Below are 20,844 nucleotides of genomic sequence, written 5' to 3' on the forward strand. Positions count from 1 at the left end.
TATGCTCCTCTCTGCAGCCATCCCCAGCCCATATTATAACCAGGATCCAGCCATTGACTCCCTCCCAATCTCTCTCTCTTTTTTCCCAGGTTACAATGAACAGCCAGTCCTGCCTGGTGAGTGCCTTGAAGTAGAGGGGTGGGATCAGAAGGCAGCAAGTTCTTCAAAGGGCTCTTATAGGGAAAGGCCAATATAGTGCAGGGGTTGTGATGACTGGGAGAAGCAGGGAGCCAGACAGATACCCATTGAGACCAGGGCTGGGATGAATGCGTGGTGGGCAGGAGACCTCTGTGTTTGCCATGCAGAGCTTTGACATGCTTGCTCTTGCACCTTGTCACTCCTTGCCTGTGCTTCTTGCAGCTCCCAGCCATGCACCAACGACACCTGCAGCCCTCGAGCATTTCACCATCAACTTCACCATCACCAATCTCCCCTACAATTCTGACCTAGCCACTCTGGGATCAGCAAAGTTCAACACTACGCGGAGAGTCATGACCACCTTGGTGAGTGGTGAACGCACAGCAATGACCGTGCTTCCTGTAGGGCCCTAAATTTGAAGCGATTGTTAGGAGATGGCATTGTCTTAACTGTGAAACCTTACTTTTGCACAGCTCAACCGGCTCCTGCAGGGAAGCAGCATTGGCCCCGATTTCCTTAGATGTGAAAAGACAACTTTCAGGTTTGGAGTGTGGCTGAGTGTGCCTTTGCTTGTCCCAAGATCTGATGATGGGGCCCATCAATATCTTTCCTCTTCCTGCCTCTATTTAGGAACCCAGGTCTGCTCCCTGATGCTCTCCTGCGTTAGAGCAAATTCCCTGTTGCTCTTCTGGTTAGGTCATATCCGGGCATTTGGTCCTCCCACTTCGGGGAGTGACAGTGTTGTCCCAAGAAGTGTAAAGCCCTTCTTTGCTGTCTCCATCCTTAACAGCCCCAGAGAGTTAGCACAGACAGAGAGCAGTACCTGGTCACCATGCACACATAGGTTATGAAGGCAGAAATGTGTTTCCCGAGCAAGTATGGCTGTGGAAGCTCCAAGACCTGGCATCAATTGGGTGACTTGGTGCAAAGGAGCTTGTTCATGTCCGTACTGTGATTTCCAGGCCCGTGGCACAAGCTGATGGCACAAGAGTGGACGCTGTCTGCAGCTATAGGAAAGAGCCCTCAGACCCGACCTTGGACAGGGTGGGCCTCTACCACCAAGTGAGCAACAAGACCAGAGGCATCACTCAGCTGGGTCCCTACAGCCTGGACAAGGACAGCCTCTTTGTCAATGGTGACCTATGTTTCTCTCTGAAGCCATCCCCAGCCCGTACCATAAGCAGGCTCCAGTCACTGACCCTCTCCCAATCTCTCTCTCATTTTTCTCAGGTTACAATGAGCAGCCAGTCCTGCCTGGTGAGTGCCTTCCACGAGGGTTCTGGGCTCAGAAGGCGCCAAGTACTTTAAAGGGTTGTTTTCATAGGCAGAGGCCAATATAGTGTATGCCTTGTGATGTTTGCGATAAACAACGAGCCCAACAGATCCCCATCAAGACTAGGGCTGGGAAGGAGATATGGTGGCCAGGAGACCTCTGTGTTTGCCATGCAGAGCTTTAACATCTTTGCTCTTGCATGTTCTCACTCCCTGTCTGTGCTTCTTGCAGCTCCCAGCCATGCACCAACGACACCTGCAGCCCTCGAGCATTTCACCATCAACTTCACCATCACCAATCTCCCCTACAATTCTGACCTAGCCACTCCGGGATCAGCAAAGTTCAACACTACACGGAGAGTCATGACCACCTTGGTGAGTGGTGAACGCACAGCAATGACCGTGCTTCCTGTCGGGCCGTAAACTTGAAGGGCTTGTAAGGAGATGGCATTGTCTTAACTGTGAAACCTCTCTTTTTGGCAGCTCAACCGGCTCCTGCAGGGAAGCAGCATTGGCCCCGCTTTCCTTGGATGTACAAAGACAGCTTTCAGGTTTGGAGTGTGTCTGAGTTTGCCTTTGCTTGTCCCAAGATCTGATGATGGGGCCCATCAATATCTTTCCCTCTTCCTGCCTCTATTTAGGAACCCAGGTCTGCTCCCTGATGCTGTCCTACTTTAGAGCACATTGCCTGATGCTCTTCTGGTTTAGTACATAGCCAGGAATTTGGTCCTTCCACCTCAGAGGTGTGACAGTCTTGTCCCAGGAAGTGTAAAGGCCTTCTTTGCTGTCTCCATACTTCACAGCCCCAAGGAGTTAGCACAGACAGAGAGCAGTGCCTGGCTGCCATGTACACAGGTTATGAAGGCAGAGATGTGATTCCCTAGCAAGGATGGATTTGGAAGCCACAAAGCCTGGACTGGATTCAAGAGGATAAACTGGAGGGTGCTCACATCAGTGCTGTGTTTTCCAGGCCCATGACGCAAGTTGATGGCACAGGTGTGGACGCTGTCTGCACGTACAAGAAGGATCCCTCAGACCGGACCTTGGATAGGGTGGGCCTCTACCACCAAGTGAGCAACAAGACCAGAGGCATCACACAGCTGGGTCCCTACAGCCTTGACAAAGACAGCCTCTACGTCAACGGTGACCTTTGTTTCTCTCTGCAGCCATCCTCTGCCCGTCCCCTAACCAGGATCCAGCCACTGACCCCCTCTCAATCTCTCTCTCTTTTTTCCCAGGTTACAATGAACAGCCAGTCCTGCCTGGTGAGTAATTTGCAGGAGGGTGCTGAGCTCAAAAGGCACCAAGTGCACCACGAGGAGCTTCAAAGGGTAGAGGCCAATGCAGGGCAGGGGTTGTGGTGACTGGGAGAAGCAGGGAGCCAGACAGATCCCCATCGAGACCATGACTGGGATGAATGGGTGGTGGGCGGGAGAGTTCTGCGTTTGCCATGCAGAGCTTTGACATGCTAGCTCGTGCAACATGTCAAACCATCTGTGCTTCTTTCAGCTCCCAGCCATGCACCAACGACACCTGCTGCACTCGAGCATTTCACCATCAACTTCACCATCACCAATCTCCCCTACAATTCTGACCTAGCCACTCCGGGATCAGCAAAGTTCAACACTACACGGAGAGTCATGACCACCTTGGTAAGCAGTGCATGCACAGCAATGGCCGTGCCCCTGGTGGCCCAATAAACTTCAATGTACTGTAAGGAAATTGCATTGTCTCAACTGTGAAACCTCTCTTTTTGGCAGCTCGACCGGCTCCTGCAGGGAAGCAGCATTGGCCCCGCTTACCTGGGATGTGAAAAGACAGCTTTCAGGTTTGGAGTGTGGCTGAGTGTGCCTTTGCATGTCCCAAGATCTGATGATGGGGCCCATCAATATCTTTCCTCTTCCTGCCTCTATTTAGGAACCCAGGTCTGCTCCCTGATGCTCTCCTACTTTAGAGTGTATTCATTCCCTGATGCTCTTCTGGTGTAGGTCATATCCTGGCATTTGGTCCTCCTACTCTGGGGACTGACAGTGTTTTCCCAAGAAGTGTAAAGCCCTTCTTTGCTGTCTCCATCCTTAACAGCCCCAAAGAGTTAGCACAGACAGAGAGTAATACCTCGTCACCATGCACACATAAGTTATGAAGGCAGAAATGTGTTTCCCGAGCAAGTATGGCTGTGGAAGCTCCAAGGCCTGGCATCGATTGGGTGAGTCAGTGTGCAAAGGAGCTTGCTCACGTTGGTGCTGTGTTTTCCAGGCCCATGGCACAAGCTGATGGTACAAGTGTGGACGCCGTCTGCAGCTATAGGAGAGAGGCCTCGGACCCGATCTTGGACAGGGTGGGCCTCTACCACCAAGTGAGCAACAAGACCAGAGGCATCACTCAGCTGGGTCCCTACAGCCTGGACAAGGACAGCCTCTACGTCAATGGTGACCTATGTTCCTCTCTGCAGCCATCCCCAGCCCATATTATAACCAGGCTCCAGCCACTGACCCCCTCCTAATCTCTCTCTCTTTTTTCCCAGGTTACAATGAACAGCCAGTCCTGCCTGGTGAGTACCTGCAGGAGCGGGCTGGGATCAAAAGGCACCAAGTGCTTTAAAGCATTTTTTTCTAAAGCAGAGGCCAATATGGGGCAGGGGTTGTAATGACTGGGAGAAGCAGGGAGCCCGACATATCCCCATCAAGACTAGAAACAGGAAGGAGAAGTGGTGGGCAGGAGAGCTCTGTGTTTGCTATGCAGAACTTTGACATCCTTGCTCTTGCACCTTGTCACTCCCAGCTTGTGCTTCTTGCAGCTCCCAGCCGTCTGCCAACGACACCTGCAGCCCTCGAGCATTTCACCATCAACTTCACCATCACCAATCTCCCCTACAATTCTGACCTAGCCACTCTGGGATCAGCAAAATTCAACACTACGCGGAGAGTCATGACCACCTTGGTGAGTGATGCATGCACAGCAATGGCCGTACTCGTTTCAGCCCCATAAATTTGAACGGGTTTCAAGGCGATGACGTTCTCTAAACACTGAAACCTCTCTTTTGCACAGCTCAACCGGCTCCTGCAGGGAAGCAGCATTGGCCCCGCTTTCCTTGGATGTGAAAAGACAACTTTCAGGTTTGGAGTGTGGCTGTTTGCCTTTGCTTGTCCCTAGATCTGATGATGGGGCCCATCAATACCTTTCCCTCTTCCTGCCTCTATTTAGGAGCCCAGGTCTGCTCTCTGATGCGCTCTAGAGCGCATTCATTCCCTGATGCTCTTCTGGTTTAGGTGGTATCCTGGAATTTGGTCCTCTCAGCTGAGAGGTGTGACAGTGTTGCCCCAAGAAGTGTAAAGCCCTTCTTTGCTGTCTCCATACTTAACAGCCCCAAGGAGTTAGCACAGACAGAGAGTAGTACCTTGCCACCATCCACACACAGGTTATGAAGGCAGAAATGTGATTCCCAAGCAAGCACGGCTATGGAAGCTCCAAGACCTGTCATCAATTAGGTGATTCGGTGCAAAGGAGCTAACGTCGGTGCTGTGTTTTCCAGGCCCATGGCACAAGCTGATGGTACAAGTGTGGACTCCATCTGCAGCTATAGGAAAGAGCCCTCGGACCCGACCTTGGACACAGTGAACCTCTACCACCAAGTCAGCAACAAGACCAGAGGCATCACTCAGCTGGGTCCCTACAGCCTCGACAAGGACAGCCTCTACGTCAATGGTGAACTATGCTCCTCTCTGCAGCTATCCCCGACCCATATTATAACCAGGATCCAGCCATTGACTCCCTCCCAATCTCTCTCTCTTTTTCCCAGGTTACAATGAACAACCAGACCTGCCTGGTGAGTGCCTTGCAGGAGAGGGGTGGAATCAGAAGGCACCAAGTGCTTCAAAGGGTTCTTTTCGTAGGTAGAGAACAATATAGGGTAGGGCTTGTGACCTCTGGGACAAGTAGAGAGCCCAACAGAACCTCATCAAGATAAGGTCTGGGAGGGAGAAGTGGTGGGCAGGAGACCTCTGTGTTTGCCATGCAGAGCTTTGATATCCTTGCTCTTGCACCTTTCACTCCCTGTCTGTGCTTCTCGCAGCTCCTAGCCATGCACCAACGACACCTGCAGCCCTCGAGCATTTCACCATCAACTTCACCATCACCAATCTCCCCTACAATTCTGACCTAGCCACTCTGGGCTCAGCAAAGTTCAACACTACGCGGAGAGTCATGACCACCTTGGTGAGTGGTGAATGCACAGCAATGACCGTGCTTCCTGTCGGGCCCTATACTTGAAGGGCTTGTAAGGAGATGGCATTGTCTTAACTGTGAAACCTCTCTTTTGCACAGCTCAACCGGCTCCTGCAGGGAAGCAGCATTGGCCCCCATTTCCTGGGATGTGCAAAGACAGCTTTCAGGTTTGGAGTGTGTCTGAGTTTGCCTTTGCTTGTCCCAAGATCTGATGATGGGGCCCATCAATATCTTTCCTCTTCCTGCCTCTATTTAGGAACCCAGGTCTGCTCCCTGATGCTCTCCTGCTTTAGAGTGCATTCATTCCCTGGTGCTCTTCTGGTTTAGGTCATATCCGGGCATTTTGCCCTCCCACTTCGGGGAGTGACAGTGTTGTCCCAAGAAGTGCAAAGCCCTTCTTTGCTGTCTCCATCCTTAACAGCCCCAAGGAGTTAGCACAGACAGAGAGCAGTACCTGGTCACCATGCACACATAGGTTATGAAGGCAGAAATGTGATTCCCAAGCAAGCACGGCTGTGGAAGCTCCAAGGCCTGGCATCAATTGGGTGACTTGGTGCAAAGGAGCTTGTTCATGTCCGTGCTGTTTTTTCCAGGCCCGTGGCACAAGCTGATGGTACAATTGTGGACGCCGTCTGCAGCTATAGGAAAGAGCCCTCGGACTCGGCACTGGACAGGGTGGGCCTCTACCACCAAGTGAGGAACAAGACCAGAGGCATCACTCAACTGGGTCCCTACAGCCTGGACAAGGACAGCCTCTTTGTCAATGGTGAACTATGTTTCTCTCTGCAGCCTTCCTCTGCCCGTCCCATAACCAGGATCCAGGCACTGACCCCCTCTCAATCTCTCTCTCTTTTTCCCAGGTTACAATGAACAGCCAGTCCTGCCTGGTGAGTGCCTTGCAGGAGGGGGGTGGAATCAGAAGGCACCAAGTGCTTCAAAGGTCTATTTTCGTAGGCAGAGGCCAATATAGGGCAGGGCTAGTGATCTCTGGGACATGCAGGGAGCCCAACAGATCCTCATCAAGACTAGGGCCGGGAACGAGAGGTGGTAGGCAAGAGAGTTCTGCATTTCCCTTGCAGAGCTTTGACATCTTTGCTCTTGCACCTTGTCACTCCTTGCCTGTGCTTCTTGCAGCTCCCAGCCATGCACCAACGACACCTGCAGCCCTCGAGCATTTCACCATCAACTTCACCATCACCAATCTCCCCTACAATTCTGACCTAGCCACTCCGGGATCAACAAAGTTCAACACTACACGGAGAGTCATGACCACCTTGGTGAGTGATGCATGCACAGCAGTGACCGTGGTCCTGGTAGCCCCCTAAACTTGAAGATATTGTAAGGAAATTGCATTGTCTCAACTGTGAAACCTCTCTTTTTTTGCAGCTCAACCGGCTCCTGCAGGGAAGCAGCATTGGCCCCGCTTTCCTTGGATGTGAAAAGACAGCTTTCAGGTTTGAAGTGTGGCTGAGTGTGCCTTTGCATGTCCCTAGGTCTGATGATGGGGCCCATCAATATCTTTCCCTCTTCCTGCCTCTATTTAGGAACCCAGGTCTGCTCCCTGATGCTCTCCTGCTTTAGAGCAAATTCCCTGATGCTCTTCTGGTTTAGTTCATACCCTGGAATTTGGTCCTCCCACCTCAGAGGTGTGACAGTCTTGTCCCAAGAAGTGTAAAGCCCTTCTTTGCTGTCTCCATCCTTCACAGCCCCAAGGAGTTAGCACAGACAGAGAGCAGTGCCTGGCTGCCATGTACACATGTTATGAAGGCAGAGATGTGATTCCCAAGCAGGAATGCCTGTGAAATCCCCAAGGCCTGGTCTTGCAGCGAGGAGTTACAGAGGAGGGTGCTCAGTTCGGTGCTGTGTTTTCCAGGCCCATGACACAAGCAGATGGCACAGCGGTGGATGCCGTCTGCACCTACAGAAAGGAGCCCTCAGACCCGACCTTGGACAGGGTGGGCCTCTACCACCAAGTGAGCAACAAGACCAGAGGCATCACTCAGCTGGGTCCCTACAGCCTCGACAAGGACAGCCTCTATATCAATGGTGAACCTAGTTTGTCTTTTCTGTATTTTTCTTTTATGGTTTTGTTGGGTTTGTTTTTGGTTTTTTTTTTGCTTGGGTCAGGGGGTTTGTTTGTTTGCTTAATGTTGGTTTTTTTTGCATTTTCAGGTAATTTCTTGATATATTCAGGTATTAAGGAACTTTCCTTTTTTAAGATTTTGTGCTTTGTGTCCACAGGTCTTGAATTCTTTTTCTCACAGCTTTTTTTAGGTTATGCCTCATACTGGCACATTATTCCTTATTCTTTTTTATGGTTTTGTATTAAAATAAGAATATTAATGTTGTTGGATTATACTTTATTTTTTTACACTTATTTTAAATTTTAACTTTTTCTCCATTTTTTTGTTGTGATTTTTGGGGGTTTATTTTTTCCTCTCTTATTTTTTGTATCTTTGATCTTTGCTTTTCAGAATACAATGAAGGACTTGTTTTGCCAGGTAAATCTATTAAATTCTTTATAATGTTTATAGAAACTAGTAGTATCACATGTAATTATCAGTGTCTGCCATACCTTGTCTAATGGTAATAGTGGGTTGTTTGTTCTTTTTTCCCCAAAAGTAATATATTACATCTATGTTAAGTCTCCGGATTGTTTTACCCCTTGACTGTAGAATAAAGATAACATGAAGAAATTCCATTCTGTTATGCACTTTTCCCTGGATTTTGCTTCCAGCCACAGCTGCATCTCCAAGAACTGGGAAGTTCACAGTGAATTTCACCATAACTAATCTCCAGTACTCCAGTGGTCTCAGCAATCCATATTCTGCCAAGTTTAATGCTACAGCAAGAGTCTTGATTGCTCTGGTTAGTGTGATACATTTCTATGTATTTTTTTCTTTGTGATGTTGTGCTCAACTAAATATGATTAACTTCTGACCTCATTCTTTTTCAGTTCAATCAGCTGTTCCAGAAGTGTAGTATTCATTCTGTGTATACAGGCTGCAAAATGATGGCTTTCAGGTAAGCATAATTCAGATTAAGAAAATAGATTTTTCCTTTTCATGGTCTAGTATAATACACAAATGGATCCTAATCCCTTATTTCACTTCTACACCTTTTATCACTTGATTCAAGGAATCCAAGAAATCATTACACTTTTTTTCAACTATGTCTTCATAAATTTACTTGAATGCATATCTTCAGCATCTGAAAGATCAAGTATGCTTTCACAAGGAAAAAAACAATACATTTTCTCTTCTTCTTGGCAATATGGTTGAATTAAATAATAATTAAGAAAACCCAGTATGTATCATGACTATTGAATTCTGGAACAGAACACTATCCATCCTTATTTCCCTAGACCTGCACCAAAAACTGAAGGCACCGGAGTAGATGCTATGTGTACCTACAAAACAGATTCTGCTGCTTCCCAGTTTGATCGAGTGACTGTTTACCGTGAAGTGAGCAACAAGACAAATGGCATCACCAACTTAGGAATCTACAGCCTTGACCAGGAAAGCCTGTATATTAATGGTAAAGAGCTGATTTCCATCTGAATGTGGGGATATTCTTTGCCTAATAGTCCATAACTGTCTTGTAGTTAAAGCACAGTAATGACTAGTGTGCAAATGGAATAGCATTTGCAACACGTATTCTTGGACTCAACCTATGTGCTATGTAGTTCACAATGTGCCATCATTTGCACCTTCTCACACTAAGCACATTTACCTTCAGGGGTGTTGCTTTGTCAGTTGCAGGTTTGTTTTGGTTTTTTTTAGTATCTGATAAATTACCAAAACATGCAAAGCAGCATATAAACCTTAAAAGAAGTAAAGGCAACTAATTTCAATATAAATTTGGAGGCTTCCTCCACCATTTACGACAGAGGTTTCTTCAAAATGACACCTCGCTGCACTACCATAAATAGTTGTAGTGACTGCTCAGAAACAGCAAATCTGTTGTCCTTCTGTGGCATCATTCCCTTATACAGATATCCAATTCAATTCACTACTTTTGTCCTTTCTCCTTTCAGATTACCATGAAGCCCATCTCTTGCCTTGTAAGTACTTTGAGTAATTAAAAAGCCACAATGCCCTATGTGTCAATATATAAAATAGAGATGAAAACATGGTACTTAGTTGCCAGCTGGGGTTAAATCATGATATCCAGATATTTTCTCTTTTTGACCTTTGAATGGAACTAGAAGTAAAAATAAGGCACAAACATCTAACAAGAGAGGAATTAACTACTAAGCACCATTGCTATTCATGTCTCATGAAGCATTTGAATTAGACCACAATTAATAGGGGGAAACTGTGTGAGGGCACCTGTTTGCAGAAACACAGAATTGCACTCTTGGAAGGCTGGAGCGTAATTGATGGTGACACGCAGTTCAGTCTTTTCCAATAGCACCACTGCAAGTGAAAAGAATCTGAGGTTGAAAAAGCTAGACGTTTTCCAGTGTGATTAAAGGACATCAGGGTTTGCACACACCAGGATAAAAGGGGAGAAGGAGATTACCTCAGCTCCTCATCTGTAGCAGTCAGGTACCTGTTTACAGCCTGCTCATCTAAGACTGGTCTTCTGTAGGAATGTGGGTGAGCTGCATAGCCCTCATCTGCTCTTCAGCTATATGTTCTATGCTTTTGCTGGCATCATTCCATAGTGAGCTCTTCAGTATGGTACCCATTCATGCCACCTGATAGGAGCTTCTTTATCCCTGGCTTTAGCAGGTTCATGAGTATTTCTTTACTTGTTGCAAAAAATTTTGTACTTTTCTTGCAGCAGCATCTCCAGCTCCTCCTCCTGCAAGAGAAGGACATTTCACAGTGAACTTCACTGCGACCAATCTCCTCTACACATCAGCATTAGGAAATCCAAATTCCAAAAAATTCATTGCTGCCAAAAAGACTCTGACATACTTGGTGAGTGTCAGCCAGGTTCTTCTTGTGGCTACGTTCTTGCTTTTATTATTTATTCCCTGTGACTTATCAACTGGCTTTTCTTTTTTGGCAGCTTGATCGTGTGCTCAAGAACAGCAGCCTTAGCCCTGTCTATACTGGTTGTACAGTGGTGGTACTAAGGTAGGCACATCCTGGAACTCTTATAGAAGACAAGGGCAAATCAAATTTTAGCTGACAATAGGTTTATGCACAAATCTTTCCTTTACTTATAATTTCTTCCTGATTTTGTTTCCTTCTAGACCAGTAGAGACTGTTAAGTTCTAATGAGTGCCAAGTAGAATTACACTTCATTTGTGATCCCTTGTATTGGGTAGTTATTACATAATTTCCTCTAATTATGCTTGCATTGATTTCACATCAATTTCGTACTATATGAAGAGGGTAATCTGACTAATTCTAAATACATTTCAGTTAGAATTACAATTATGTAAAACAGCAAAATACTAAATTTCCAGAATTTCATAGAATCATAGAATGGTTTGGGTTGGAAAGGACCTTAAGATCATCAAGTTCCAACCCCCCTGCCATGGGCAGGGACAACACACACTAAACTGTGTCACCCAAGATTCCGTTCAGCCTGGCCTTGAACATTGCCAGGGATGGAGCATTTACCACTTCTTTGGGCAACCTATTCCAGTGCCTCACCAGCCTCACAGTAAAGAACTCCTTCCTTATATTTGAGATCATTCATTTAACAACACTGTTTTACAGTATTTTAAAGTGTATTCCAAAACCACAGTAGTGTGCAAGCAAACTCAAGCAAACGCACAGAAGTATCCTTCAGGCCCATAAACGTGTCATTTTTCAGGTCTGTGAATAACACAGAGGGCACTGCCATGGATGCAGTCTGCACATACAGAGCCAACGCTACCACTACTGAATTTGACCGAATCAAGGTTTATCATGAGCTCAGCAAGATGACAGCCAGCTGCACTGAGCTAGGACCATATAGGCTGGATGCAGCAAGCTTTTATGTTAGTGGTAAGTGTGCGAGCTGATGTCAGGAGGGAATCATCTTCTGACTGCTGATTTAATATTAAGAGGAATAGAGATGCTACATAACTACAGAAGCAATAAAACCTGGAGAAAGAGCAAGTAGAAGGGTTAACCAAAGCAGAGGACCCACTGTCCCTCAAAGCCTTTGCACTTTGTTATTCCTTTCAACTTAGCCAAATACAATATACCATAGTACACCACAGGTCACTCTCAAGAAAATTTAAGGATTGACCTCCCAGGGTACACTATGAAATGTGCTCCTCTGCACAACAGCACTAGAACTGGACACAAGTACACCAAAGTCATACTTACATTGTCGATGTAAAAGTTAAATTGGATTTGGGGAGCAGGTAAATTCCTTCTCAACATCTCTAGGGAAGGGAAAATTCTTTGCGCTGCTAAGAAAAGCAACAGCATGAATGTCCATTTACACCGAGAAAGTCATCAATTTTCCCCAGTAAATGTTTGCACACCATCCTTCAGACAAAAACAATTGAAGTTCTCTATTCTGCTGTGTGCCAGACCTTGCAAGCTGTAAGCCAGTTTCTCAAACTCTGCGTCTTTTCTTTCCCCCACAGGTTATAATGAACTTCAGCCTGGACTGTGTAAGTACCTTTAAATAGCAATTGAAAGGGGAAGAAGATTTTGCTAGTTAGCAATAGCTGGAAAAGAAGGTTGGACTAATGAAGAGCACTACTTATAAAAGCATTAAGAGAATTTTAGAGCCTGTTAGGGAGCTGCAGCTGCTATGACCTAGTCAACTAGACTATATCTAGTCAACTAGAATATCTGAGAGTTTTATTTACAGTGTTTCCTCTAGCAATGATGATGATAAATTGTGTTCTCAAGCAATAATTTGCCTTGCTTGTTACAGCTGTTGATTCAAGTACACCACCTCTGTCACCAGCAATAAGGAATTTCACATTGAATTTCACTATAACCAACCTCCAGTTCACTGCAGATCTGGCAATGCCAAACTCTAAAAAATTCAAGTCAACAGAAAAAGTCATGTATTATTATGTAAGTCTGGCAAAATGATGGCCTGTTTGGGCACAGTTCTCTTAATAACTCTAATCTCTTACTTCTTCATGACATTTTACTTAAATATTATTCATTTTTCTAGGTTGACCCTTTACTCCAAAAAAGCAGCATTGGCCCTGCTTATATTGGCTGCAAAATAATGGCATTCAGGTAAGAGCCACGTCTGGGAAAAGTCTGCATTTCCTGCTTCTTAAAAAGGTGCTTTCAATTTTTCAGCATTCAATACATCTGAGGGGTTTTTTAATAGACGTGTTTGATCATATACTAAAAGTTAAGATGGACTTCTGAATAATAGCTAAAATATCCTAAACCAGTGCCTCATTTCCTAGGCCAAAGAAGAGCAAGTATGACACAGGAGTAGATGCCACCTGCAGCTACAGAGATGAGCCTTCAGATCCCGAGTTCAACAGAGTGATGGTTTACCATGAGCTGAGCAATATGACAAATGGCATCACCAAGATGGGACACTACAGCCTTAACAGCCGGAGCCTCTACATTGATGGTAATGAGATCACCTCAAGGCATTATTCCATATGTTGACACAGAGTATTTTGAAATGAGAATGAAGGTTAAATGCACCCCTCAAAACCGATAAAGTAGAGGGGAAAAAAAAAAGACCCTGCCCGAATCACTAAGTTAAAACAGTCATGAATTTAGCAACAATTCCTGATCTTCTGTGATAAAACCCCATTTGTTTAGTCCTTCTGAGATATTCTTTGAACATATACCTAATAATTGTCCGTTTGTTTTTTCAGATTACAATGAGCTGCATAGTTTGCCATGTAAGTATATTTAAAAACAGATACATGCTAAAGCTACTCAGAGGCATAAGGTGATTTTGTTTCCCTCAGTTTGGCAATGCTTATAAGATTGCAGAGTGTCTGAAGTTTGCTATCATGTTCATATGTTTTTCTGCTCTAAATTTGATGAAAGATAATGAGTATACTATGTCTTACAAAGATCCTGCTCTTATTTTATCTGTGTAATTTTTGTTCTTACAGTGGCAAAGTCAACAACCACACAAAGCCCAGGACCAATAATAGAGCAATTCACACTGAACTTCACAATAACCAACCTCAGGTTCACAACAGACCTAAGGACACCAAGTTCTGCTAAATTCAGATCTACTGAGAAAATAATGCAACATTATGTAAGCCCAAGTCACATTGTTTTTCCCTGAAATCACCCAGTATTTTGGGTTTCCCACTCTCACAAAGACCTTTCCTTGTCAGATTGATCCCCTGCTTCAGAAGAGCAGCATTGGTCCCTATTTCACTGGCTGCAAAGTAACAGGATTCAGGTAAGCAATATATCTGAAAGATTAACTTGCGACTTGAGAAAATTGATTTCCTTATGTTTGGCTAACACTTTAATAACAGTTCTTTTCCTTTGTCAAGAGCTTGGTATTCTTTGTAATACTGTATCTCAGTGATTTCTGCAGCTCGTCTGAGAATCATGGACAGATTAAGAGTTTTGGGATGTTTTGTTTGGTTTTGGTTTGGTTTTGTTCTTCTGATGAAAATCAAACCATCAACAAAAAAAAAGACAAAAAACCTAAAACAAAAAAAAAAGAACCAAACCAAAACACAAATCCCAGATTTTTTAAATGACTAACACAAGCCTCATGATATTCAATTCCTCAGGTCAATGAGGAATAGGGATAACACAGGAGTAGACACCATCTGCAGCTATGGAAATGGTTCCCAAGTGCCCAAGTTCAACCAAACTAAGGTTTACCAAGAACTAAAGAACATGACAAATGGCATCACCAAATTAGGAATCTATAACCTGGACAACAAGAGCCTCTATATCAATGGTAAGTGCTTGATTTTCTCATTCCTCCAGGCAACAGAGGAGTTTGAGACCACCTCAGGTCTTAGGGATCACTTCAAGGTAAAAAAAGTGACCTTAAGGAATAGGTAGTCTCACTGCATTCTACTGCGTAGCTTAGTTATGTACATAAGGTGAAGTGTATACTTCCAAGAGCATTTTCACATAGGTATTTTTAAAAAATTCAATATTTATATGACATTGAAGAGTTACTTTATTTTAGTCTTGACCTCAGTCATTCACCTGCATATCAACTTATCACCCAGTTTCTCTCCCTCCAGTATTTAAACAGTGGCACATACATTTTCTCTTTGTAGCCATCACTTTTATAAAAGCACCTTGTTCTGCTTAAGCAGTGGGTTGTTTAATAGATTCACACCCTCAGGGACTGGTTCTGATGATTCATTCCCAAGTCATCCCCTCTTCTCTTGCATCCCCTTAAGTGTATAGTTCTCTTACATAGTGCTTCTTGTTCGTTTCCTTTCCAGGTTACACTGAGCCACTTGAGAGATCATGTAAGTGTTTTGCCAAACTTATTCCAGGGAAAAGCGTCTAAGGAGTGGTACACTCAGAAAATAGGAGGGGAAGGGATTCTTCAGAGTGTCTTGAACTGGGCTAGGATTTGGAATGTCTTTGAAAGTGAAGCTAACTTTTTTTATACCATGATCATAATCCTTCTCCCCTTTGATTATAGCTCTGAGCATAACCACTGCACTGAGACCAACATCCAGGCTATTCACACTGAATTTCACCTTGACCAACCTGCAGTACACGGCAGATCTGGATGCACCAAGCTCCCCCAAATTCACTTCCACAGCAAAAGTTATCAACTATTATGTGAGTCTGGCTCTGGTTTTGCCATTTTGTGTTATGGTGATGAACTTAATCCGAATGCATTAAACTTGGGACATGCTTTCAAATTCTTAGTTGCACCTTTTGCGTTTGTTTTATTTACAGATTGACCGTCTTTTCAAAAGCAGCAGCATAAGCTCTGTCTACACAGGATGTAAAGTGATGAGATTTAGGTAAGATTCTAGTTGTTTCTAGTCATACAAATTGCACAGGGTGTTCTGTAAACATCAGCAGTGTCCTAAAGAGCATGTCTGACTTTTACTTAGGTCTGGGAGACACAGGGATGACACAGGCATAGACGCTGTCTGCAGCTACAACAACAATGCCAGTCTTGCCACGTTTGACAGAGAAAAGGTTTATCATGAGCTCAGCACCATGACAAATGGCATCACCAGGCTGGGGCACTACAGCCTGGAGAAGAACAGCCTGTACATCAACGGTGAGAATCCATGAACAGTATCAAGCTACGGTTTTGGGATTACATGGAGGTCACTCTTCCACTCCACTGGGGCTTGATGTACTTCCCCTATAGTTTGCTGCTGTTCTGTAGGTTTTGACACTGACAAAACCAATACAGCATTATACTGCCATTCTAGAAGCATTTCTGTGCCTTAAATCATACAATTCCTGGAGAATTTAATTGTCATATACCTATATTACTTTTGTGATATGGATGGATCTGATGTAAAAATAAATGCACTCTACCTTTTCTATTTAGATTTCTCCCTCACAGACACAGCTATGGCCAGAAAGCCCATCTTGATTGAAGCTCCAGCCCAATCAGGCTACAGTTTGACCTTTAAAATAGTCAATGAAAACCTAACTAACCCAGACTCTCAGTCTCCAGAATACAAAGCAGCAATGGAAAGCATCAGTAACAAGGTAAGGAGCTGCAGCTCAAATACTATGATGTCTGTACTGGTCAATTTTTACAGAAGCTGTCATAGGTTTATGCCTTAATTAGAAAAATGCATCAATCAACACTTGGGAACAAAAGTTTCTAGACTCTAAAACATGAGATTGGCCTTAGAATTACTTTTGATTTGTTAGGTTACATGTGGTCTTAAAATATTTCTCCAGCCAAATATATGCGCTGCAAAATGCAAGAGGTTTAGGAGATCTGTTACATGCACTCAGCATTTCAATCCCATCTCCTGAAGTGTATACAAATCCCTGCAAGCTCAGAGGACAGCACATATATATAATTTATTGCTCAGAATCCAGCACGCTCTCTTCAGCACCGATTGGCCACCATATGAACCTGACAAAGCCCTAATGGAGTAGGTTTTGCTTTTTTAGATGAAGCTGTAACATCCCATACTTCGAGTTCTGAGTCTGTGCTGTCTGTGAAATGTCGATCAAAATGACAGCTGTCAGTCAGCAGATTGTGCTGTTTAACACTGGCAGCTTGCTTAGATAAGGCAAAAAGGCTTGCCAAGCTGGAAGTCAGACTCCATCACCAGAAGGCATAAACTGAAGTGAAAACCAACTCTCATGAAATCCAACTAGCAAAAAAATTGTGCAAAAATCTGGTGTTTCTCCAAAGTTAGAGGCCCTCCTGCTGTCCTAAAGCATTTACCATAAGGCCCAGAACTCTTTAATCTTTAACATGACATTCTTATTTTAGGTGAATCAGCTGTACCGTCAGAGCAACCTGCAAGACCAGTTCCTGAACTGCAGTATCACAAGGCTGAGGTCTGCAATACAATCTGATCTTGTTTGAAAGGTTGCCACACCCTGGCACCATTCCCCAGTAGTCAAGTGTCATTATCCCCTGCAGAATTCCTCCCTTCCATTCTCATGTTGGAAATGGTTTAGTTTATGCCTTAAGAAGTCATTTCCAGGCTTCCCAGAATGTGTCAGTTTGACTTTTTCCTGACTTGGTATGGGCTGTCATTTTTCTCAGTCTCAGTCAGGATTGCTGTAACTACTGATTGGCATCCTCTTCATGAGGACCCTGCAGCCCCTGTATTCTTCCTTTCAACTTGGATTCTGCTAGCTTTTAAATGTGAGCTTCAGGTACAGCTGTATTGTCCTACTCTACCTACTCAGGTAAAGGCTTTAAAAAGTGCCGATCTTACTGTATGCTTGCAGTATAACCCAAGTTTGCAGAGGGAAGAGGTAGTGGTATTTCATTTGCTGTTCCTGTCAAAGGGAAAAACCTCCAAATAATATGTTTCACATCTCCCAGTAGCACCACATTAGCTTAAAACACTTACAATAGCAGGAACCCTCCAGGAAACCCTTTCCCACATGAAGAAGTTTCATAATCACCAGGATATTTACCTCAGAAACTGTTTTTTTTTCTGTCTACAGGGCTGGATCCATAGTGGTCGACTGCAAGTGCTTCTTCCAGTCAGCACCCAACATCAACAGAGCTGTTGTTGAAAGGGTTTTTCAGGACAGCACTTCGAATGCAACCGGACTATGGCTGGGAAGCAGTTACCAGCTGCAAGGGTTCTCAGTAGACAGTACGTACATCTCAAATCACAGCTGCCCAATTTCCACCTAGATCACCCCCTTTTGGCATAGCATATTCACAATTCCTCAACTTCTGGTCAATCAGAAGCATGTGTGTGGGAATAAATCTGTTACCAAGTTGAGTCACTGGACTCAGGTCAGAGCCCTTTGCCTTAGGCAAGTCCTTCAGTCTGATTCAGTGTAGCCCTTTGGTCCTCAGTGGCTTAAGGTGTTACTCAAATAAGAAAAGGAAGTGGTAACTACTCACCATAACTCAGGCATTTACAGATAAAGACTTTCAGCTCTTTTCAAATGTACAACAGAAATAAATGGCCTACTACATTGATGAAGAACTGATTCAAAGGGTAGACTGGGAATTAGCTGAGATTCCTGTGCAAGTTTTCCTAGCTAGAAGCCCACAGGTCAAATGCTGCATGATACAAAAGCCTCTGTTTCTTTCTGCTAGATTTTACACTAACTTCTCCTCTTAATTTCCAGGCTTGGAACTAGCAATTGAGCCAGCAACTTATGAAACACCCCTCAAGACCAAGGAAGAAAAGTTCAGATTAAGTTTCAGAATCTCCAACCTTCCCTACTCCCCGGAACTGCAGGACTCCAGGTCACAGATGTACCAAGTGAACAAAGAGAAAATTGAGAAAGAGGTAAAACTAACAGCAATTCCTTGGTTTCCATGTCCAAATTGAGTATTAAATTTACTCAATTTTCCCCCATTGTTTTGTTTCTTCCCATCAGCTTGATGTACTCAGAACTAGCAGCCTGCAGGACTACTTTGCTGGCTGTACCCTTGAGAGCTTTGGGTAAGTCCTATTTGAGTCCCGAAAGAGCAGTTAGCGGAAGAGCCATTAGGAGCCACAGCATGGTCTTTATGCCTGGTTACTAACCTGTGTGCTCTGGATGACACAGGGGAAGCATCTTTAGTCCCTCTGTCAGTTCTTTCTTTACCACAAAAGGTTCCTGTCAAAAGAGAGGTGGTTTAGTTTCCATGTTAGCAGATCCATTGTCATGCATAAATGATTCCAAAGTAAAACAAATACATTCATTCTCGTTTAATTTATTTGAATAAACACATTAGCAAAACAATCAGCAGAACTGACCAGCCTGAAAACGAGCTCTACTTCTGTGTGTCTTCTCCAACACCTCTTTAGAGGAAGAAAAAAAAGCAGAGCTGATTCACCCTCTTCAAAATGCCTTACCTGGGATTAAATCAGTGGTTGATTTCACAAGGCTGCAGGAGTCCCTGTCTCATCCAGCATAAACTGCAGAAACTAATCCCATGCTAATAAAGCACTGCTTAGACATCTGCAAACCTGAGCCTGATTCTGAATCCTTCTCCCTGCCTCTACCCTGCTCTATTTTTCTCTTCTCTCACATTGATGACTCTGGCTGTCATCCCCCAGGCCTGTCAGTGGGAAGACTTACACAAGTGTTGCCTCCATCTGCACGCTCACACCCGACCCTTTCTCGAGAGGTTTGCAAAAGCAAGAGGTGTATGAGGAGCTGAAACACCTGACACATGGATTCACCAAGCTGGGCCCCAGCTATGAGCTTGAAGAGCAGAGTTTGGTTGTTGAGGGTGAGAGCTCCTGCAGTTACTCTGTGGGAATGCTTATTAGTTTTGTTTCAAACACCTCTAGAGTGTTCTGTTTCTCACCTGTCCTACCCTTAATTTCCAGGTTACTCTCCAGTCAAGACAGATGAACAGCCTGAAAGATCTGGTAAGTGGTTTTTGGGAATAGGGAATACTTAAACTACAGGAAATCAGCATCACATACCTTGAAATGGAGACTAGACCCATGCAAGAGCCCAGAAGCTTACTCCTGGTTAGGCTGGCAGCAAACAGCAAGCTACCATCAGAGCCAGCCAGCCTGAGGACAGGCAAAAGCAATACAATTTGGGAAGCTGTTTTGAAGGTCTGGCACAAAAGTTTGTTTAGAATTGCAGTATTTACAAGAGATCCAGGTGCAGTGTCACAAGCATAGCCACAGCCCCAGAGCTAACAGTAAACAGGAGAAGGAAACACAAGCTCTCAGTTGGTTTCCCATGCACCACAAACACGCTGACTAAAGTAATTTCAGCTTTTGCTGACAACCTTAGCCCTGTCCCCTTCCCAAAAAGGGTCTATCCAGCAGCTAAGAGAGAATTTTGTCTCTCTGAAACCATCTGAGGGCTCTGACACACACCGAGGTGACATTTAAAGTTGTAGATCCTTTAGGGGGCCTTATAAGGATGCTGGGGAGAGACACTTCATTAGGGACTGTAGCGGTAGGACAAGGGGTAATGGGTTAAAACTTAAACAGGGGAAGTTTAGATTGGATATAAGAAGGAAGTTCTTTAATGTGAGTGTGGTGAGTCACTAGAATGGGTTGCCCAAGAAAGCTGTGAATGCTCCATCCCTGGTGGTGTTCAAGGCCAGGTTGGACAAAGCCTTGCTGGCATGGTTTAGTGTGAGGTGTCCCTGACATGGCAGGGGGGTTGGAACTGGATGATCTTAAGGTCCCTTCCAACCATAACTATTGTATGATTCTATGATTCTATCCTTAGACCCTCACTCCATTTAATCAAAGTTTCTTTATGTCCCACCCAACCTGTCATTGCTGGGGCACATTTCCCTGCAGCCAGGGGAGACCAAACACTCTTTCAGCACTATTGCCTCACCTGTGCACTGTAGAGTACTTCTGAACTTGGCTGGGGCAAGATCTCCCTCTGTGTCCTATGTACAGTTGTGCAAAAAAACCTGATGTGCTCTTATTTTGCCTTTGCAGGGCTACAGTTCTGGGCAATTATCCTCATCTGCATTTCCATCCTGTTTGGCTTCGTTCTCCTCCTCTTGTTATGCTTCCTGGTAAGTGGTTCCTCTGCTGCCCTACCTCTAACGGCTCTGGCAGTGCCCAGCCACCTGGGGAGTTGCAGGAGGGACGTTCAGACACATCCACAGGAAGCCCAATTGGAAGCAGTACCTGACGTGCTCAGCAAATGGCATGCCAAATCCTCCTTCCGTTCCTGCCAGCTCTTTCAAGGACTTGTGCACAGGAGGATGGGGAAG

General features: G+C 44.8%; 1 protein-coding gene across 1 annotated transcript in view; it reads left to right on the plus strand.

Moving 5' to 3' along the window:
- The window catches only part of MUC16 (mucin 16, cell surface associated), a 57,912-nt gene that overhangs the window by 36,275 nt on the left and 793 nt on the right, over window positions 1-20,844 (plus strand). The window contains exons 49-99 of the mRNA XM_061466633.1: window positions 90-116; window positions 361-503; window positions 612-679; window positions 1,101-1,273; window positions 1,369-1,437; window positions 1,643-1,785; window positions 1,894-1,961; window positions 2,381-2,553; window positions 2,649-2,675; window positions 2,920-3,062; window positions 3,171-3,238; window positions 3,667-3,839; window positions 3,935-3,961; window positions 4,208-4,350; window positions 4,459-4,526; window positions 4,943-5,115; window positions 5,210-5,236; window positions 5,483-5,625; window positions 5,734-5,801; window positions 6,228-6,400; window positions 6,495-6,521; window positions 6,769-6,911; window positions 7,021-7,088; window positions 7,508-7,680; window positions 8,372-8,502; window positions 8,591-8,658; window positions 8,999-9,171; window positions 9,671-9,697; window positions 10,423-10,562; window positions 10,654-10,721; window positions 11,410-11,582; window positions 12,176-12,202; window positions 12,472-12,617; window positions 12,721-12,788; window positions 12,968-13,140; window positions 13,394-13,424; window positions 13,599-13,788; window positions 13,871-13,938; window positions 14,282-14,454; window positions 14,957-14,983; window positions 15,142-15,305; window positions 15,426-15,493; window positions 15,587-15,759; window positions 16,039-16,202; window positions 16,948-17,015; window positions 17,637-17,791; window positions 18,279-18,442; window positions 18,534-18,598; window positions 19,199-19,374; window positions 19,475-19,516; window positions 20,564-20,643. Of these exons, the coding sequence (XP_061322617.1) occupies window positions 90-116; window positions 361-503; window positions 612-679; window positions 1,101-1,273; window positions 1,369-1,437; window positions 1,643-1,785; window positions 1,894-1,961; window positions 2,381-2,553; window positions 2,649-2,675; window positions 2,920-3,062; window positions 3,171-3,238; window positions 3,667-3,839; window positions 3,935-3,961; window positions 4,208-4,350; window positions 4,459-4,526; window positions 4,943-5,115; window positions 5,210-5,236; window positions 5,483-5,625; window positions 5,734-5,801; window positions 6,228-6,400; window positions 6,495-6,521; window positions 6,769-6,911; window positions 7,021-7,088; window positions 7,508-7,680; window positions 8,372-8,502; window positions 8,591-8,658; window positions 8,999-9,171; window positions 9,671-9,697; window positions 10,423-10,562; window positions 10,654-10,721; window positions 11,410-11,582; window positions 12,176-12,202; window positions 12,472-12,617; window positions 12,721-12,788; window positions 12,968-13,140; window positions 13,394-13,424; window positions 13,599-13,788; window positions 13,871-13,938; window positions 14,282-14,454; window positions 14,957-14,983; window positions 15,142-15,305; window positions 15,426-15,493; window positions 15,587-15,759; window positions 16,039-16,202; window positions 16,948-17,015; window positions 17,637-17,791; window positions 18,279-18,442; window positions 18,534-18,598; window positions 19,199-19,374; window positions 19,475-19,516; window positions 20,564-20,643 (5,510 nt within the window). The remainder of the gene's footprint in view (window positions 1-89; window positions 117-360; window positions 504-611; window positions 680-1,100; window positions 1,274-1,368; window positions 1,438-1,642; window positions 1,786-1,893; window positions 1,962-2,380; window positions 2,554-2,648; window positions 2,676-2,919; window positions 3,063-3,170; window positions 3,239-3,666; window positions 3,840-3,934; window positions 3,962-4,207; window positions 4,351-4,458; window positions 4,527-4,942; window positions 5,116-5,209; window positions 5,237-5,482; window positions 5,626-5,733; window positions 5,802-6,227; window positions 6,401-6,494; window positions 6,522-6,768; window positions 6,912-7,020; window positions 7,089-7,507; window positions 7,681-8,371; window positions 8,503-8,590; window positions 8,659-8,998; window positions 9,172-9,670; window positions 9,698-10,422; window positions 10,563-10,653; window positions 10,722-11,409; window positions 11,583-12,175; window positions 12,203-12,471; window positions 12,618-12,720; window positions 12,789-12,967; window positions 13,141-13,393; window positions 13,425-13,598; window positions 13,789-13,870; window positions 13,939-14,281; window positions 14,455-14,956; window positions 14,984-15,141; window positions 15,306-15,425; window positions 15,494-15,586; window positions 15,760-16,038; window positions 16,203-16,947; window positions 17,016-17,636; window positions 17,792-18,278; window positions 18,443-18,533; window positions 18,599-19,198; window positions 19,375-19,474; window positions 19,517-20,563; window positions 20,644-20,844) is intronic.

This window comes from Pezoporus flaviventris, unplaced genomic scaffold (genome assembly GCF_033815535.1).
Source record: "Pezoporus flaviventris isolate CSIRO_AGI_PZ_B2104156 unplaced genomic scaffold, CSIRO_AGI_Pfla_v1 ptg000043l, whole genome shotgun sequence".
Lineage (NCBI taxonomy): Eukaryota > Metazoa > Chordata > Aves > Psittaciformes > Psittacidae > Pezoporus > Pezoporus flaviventris.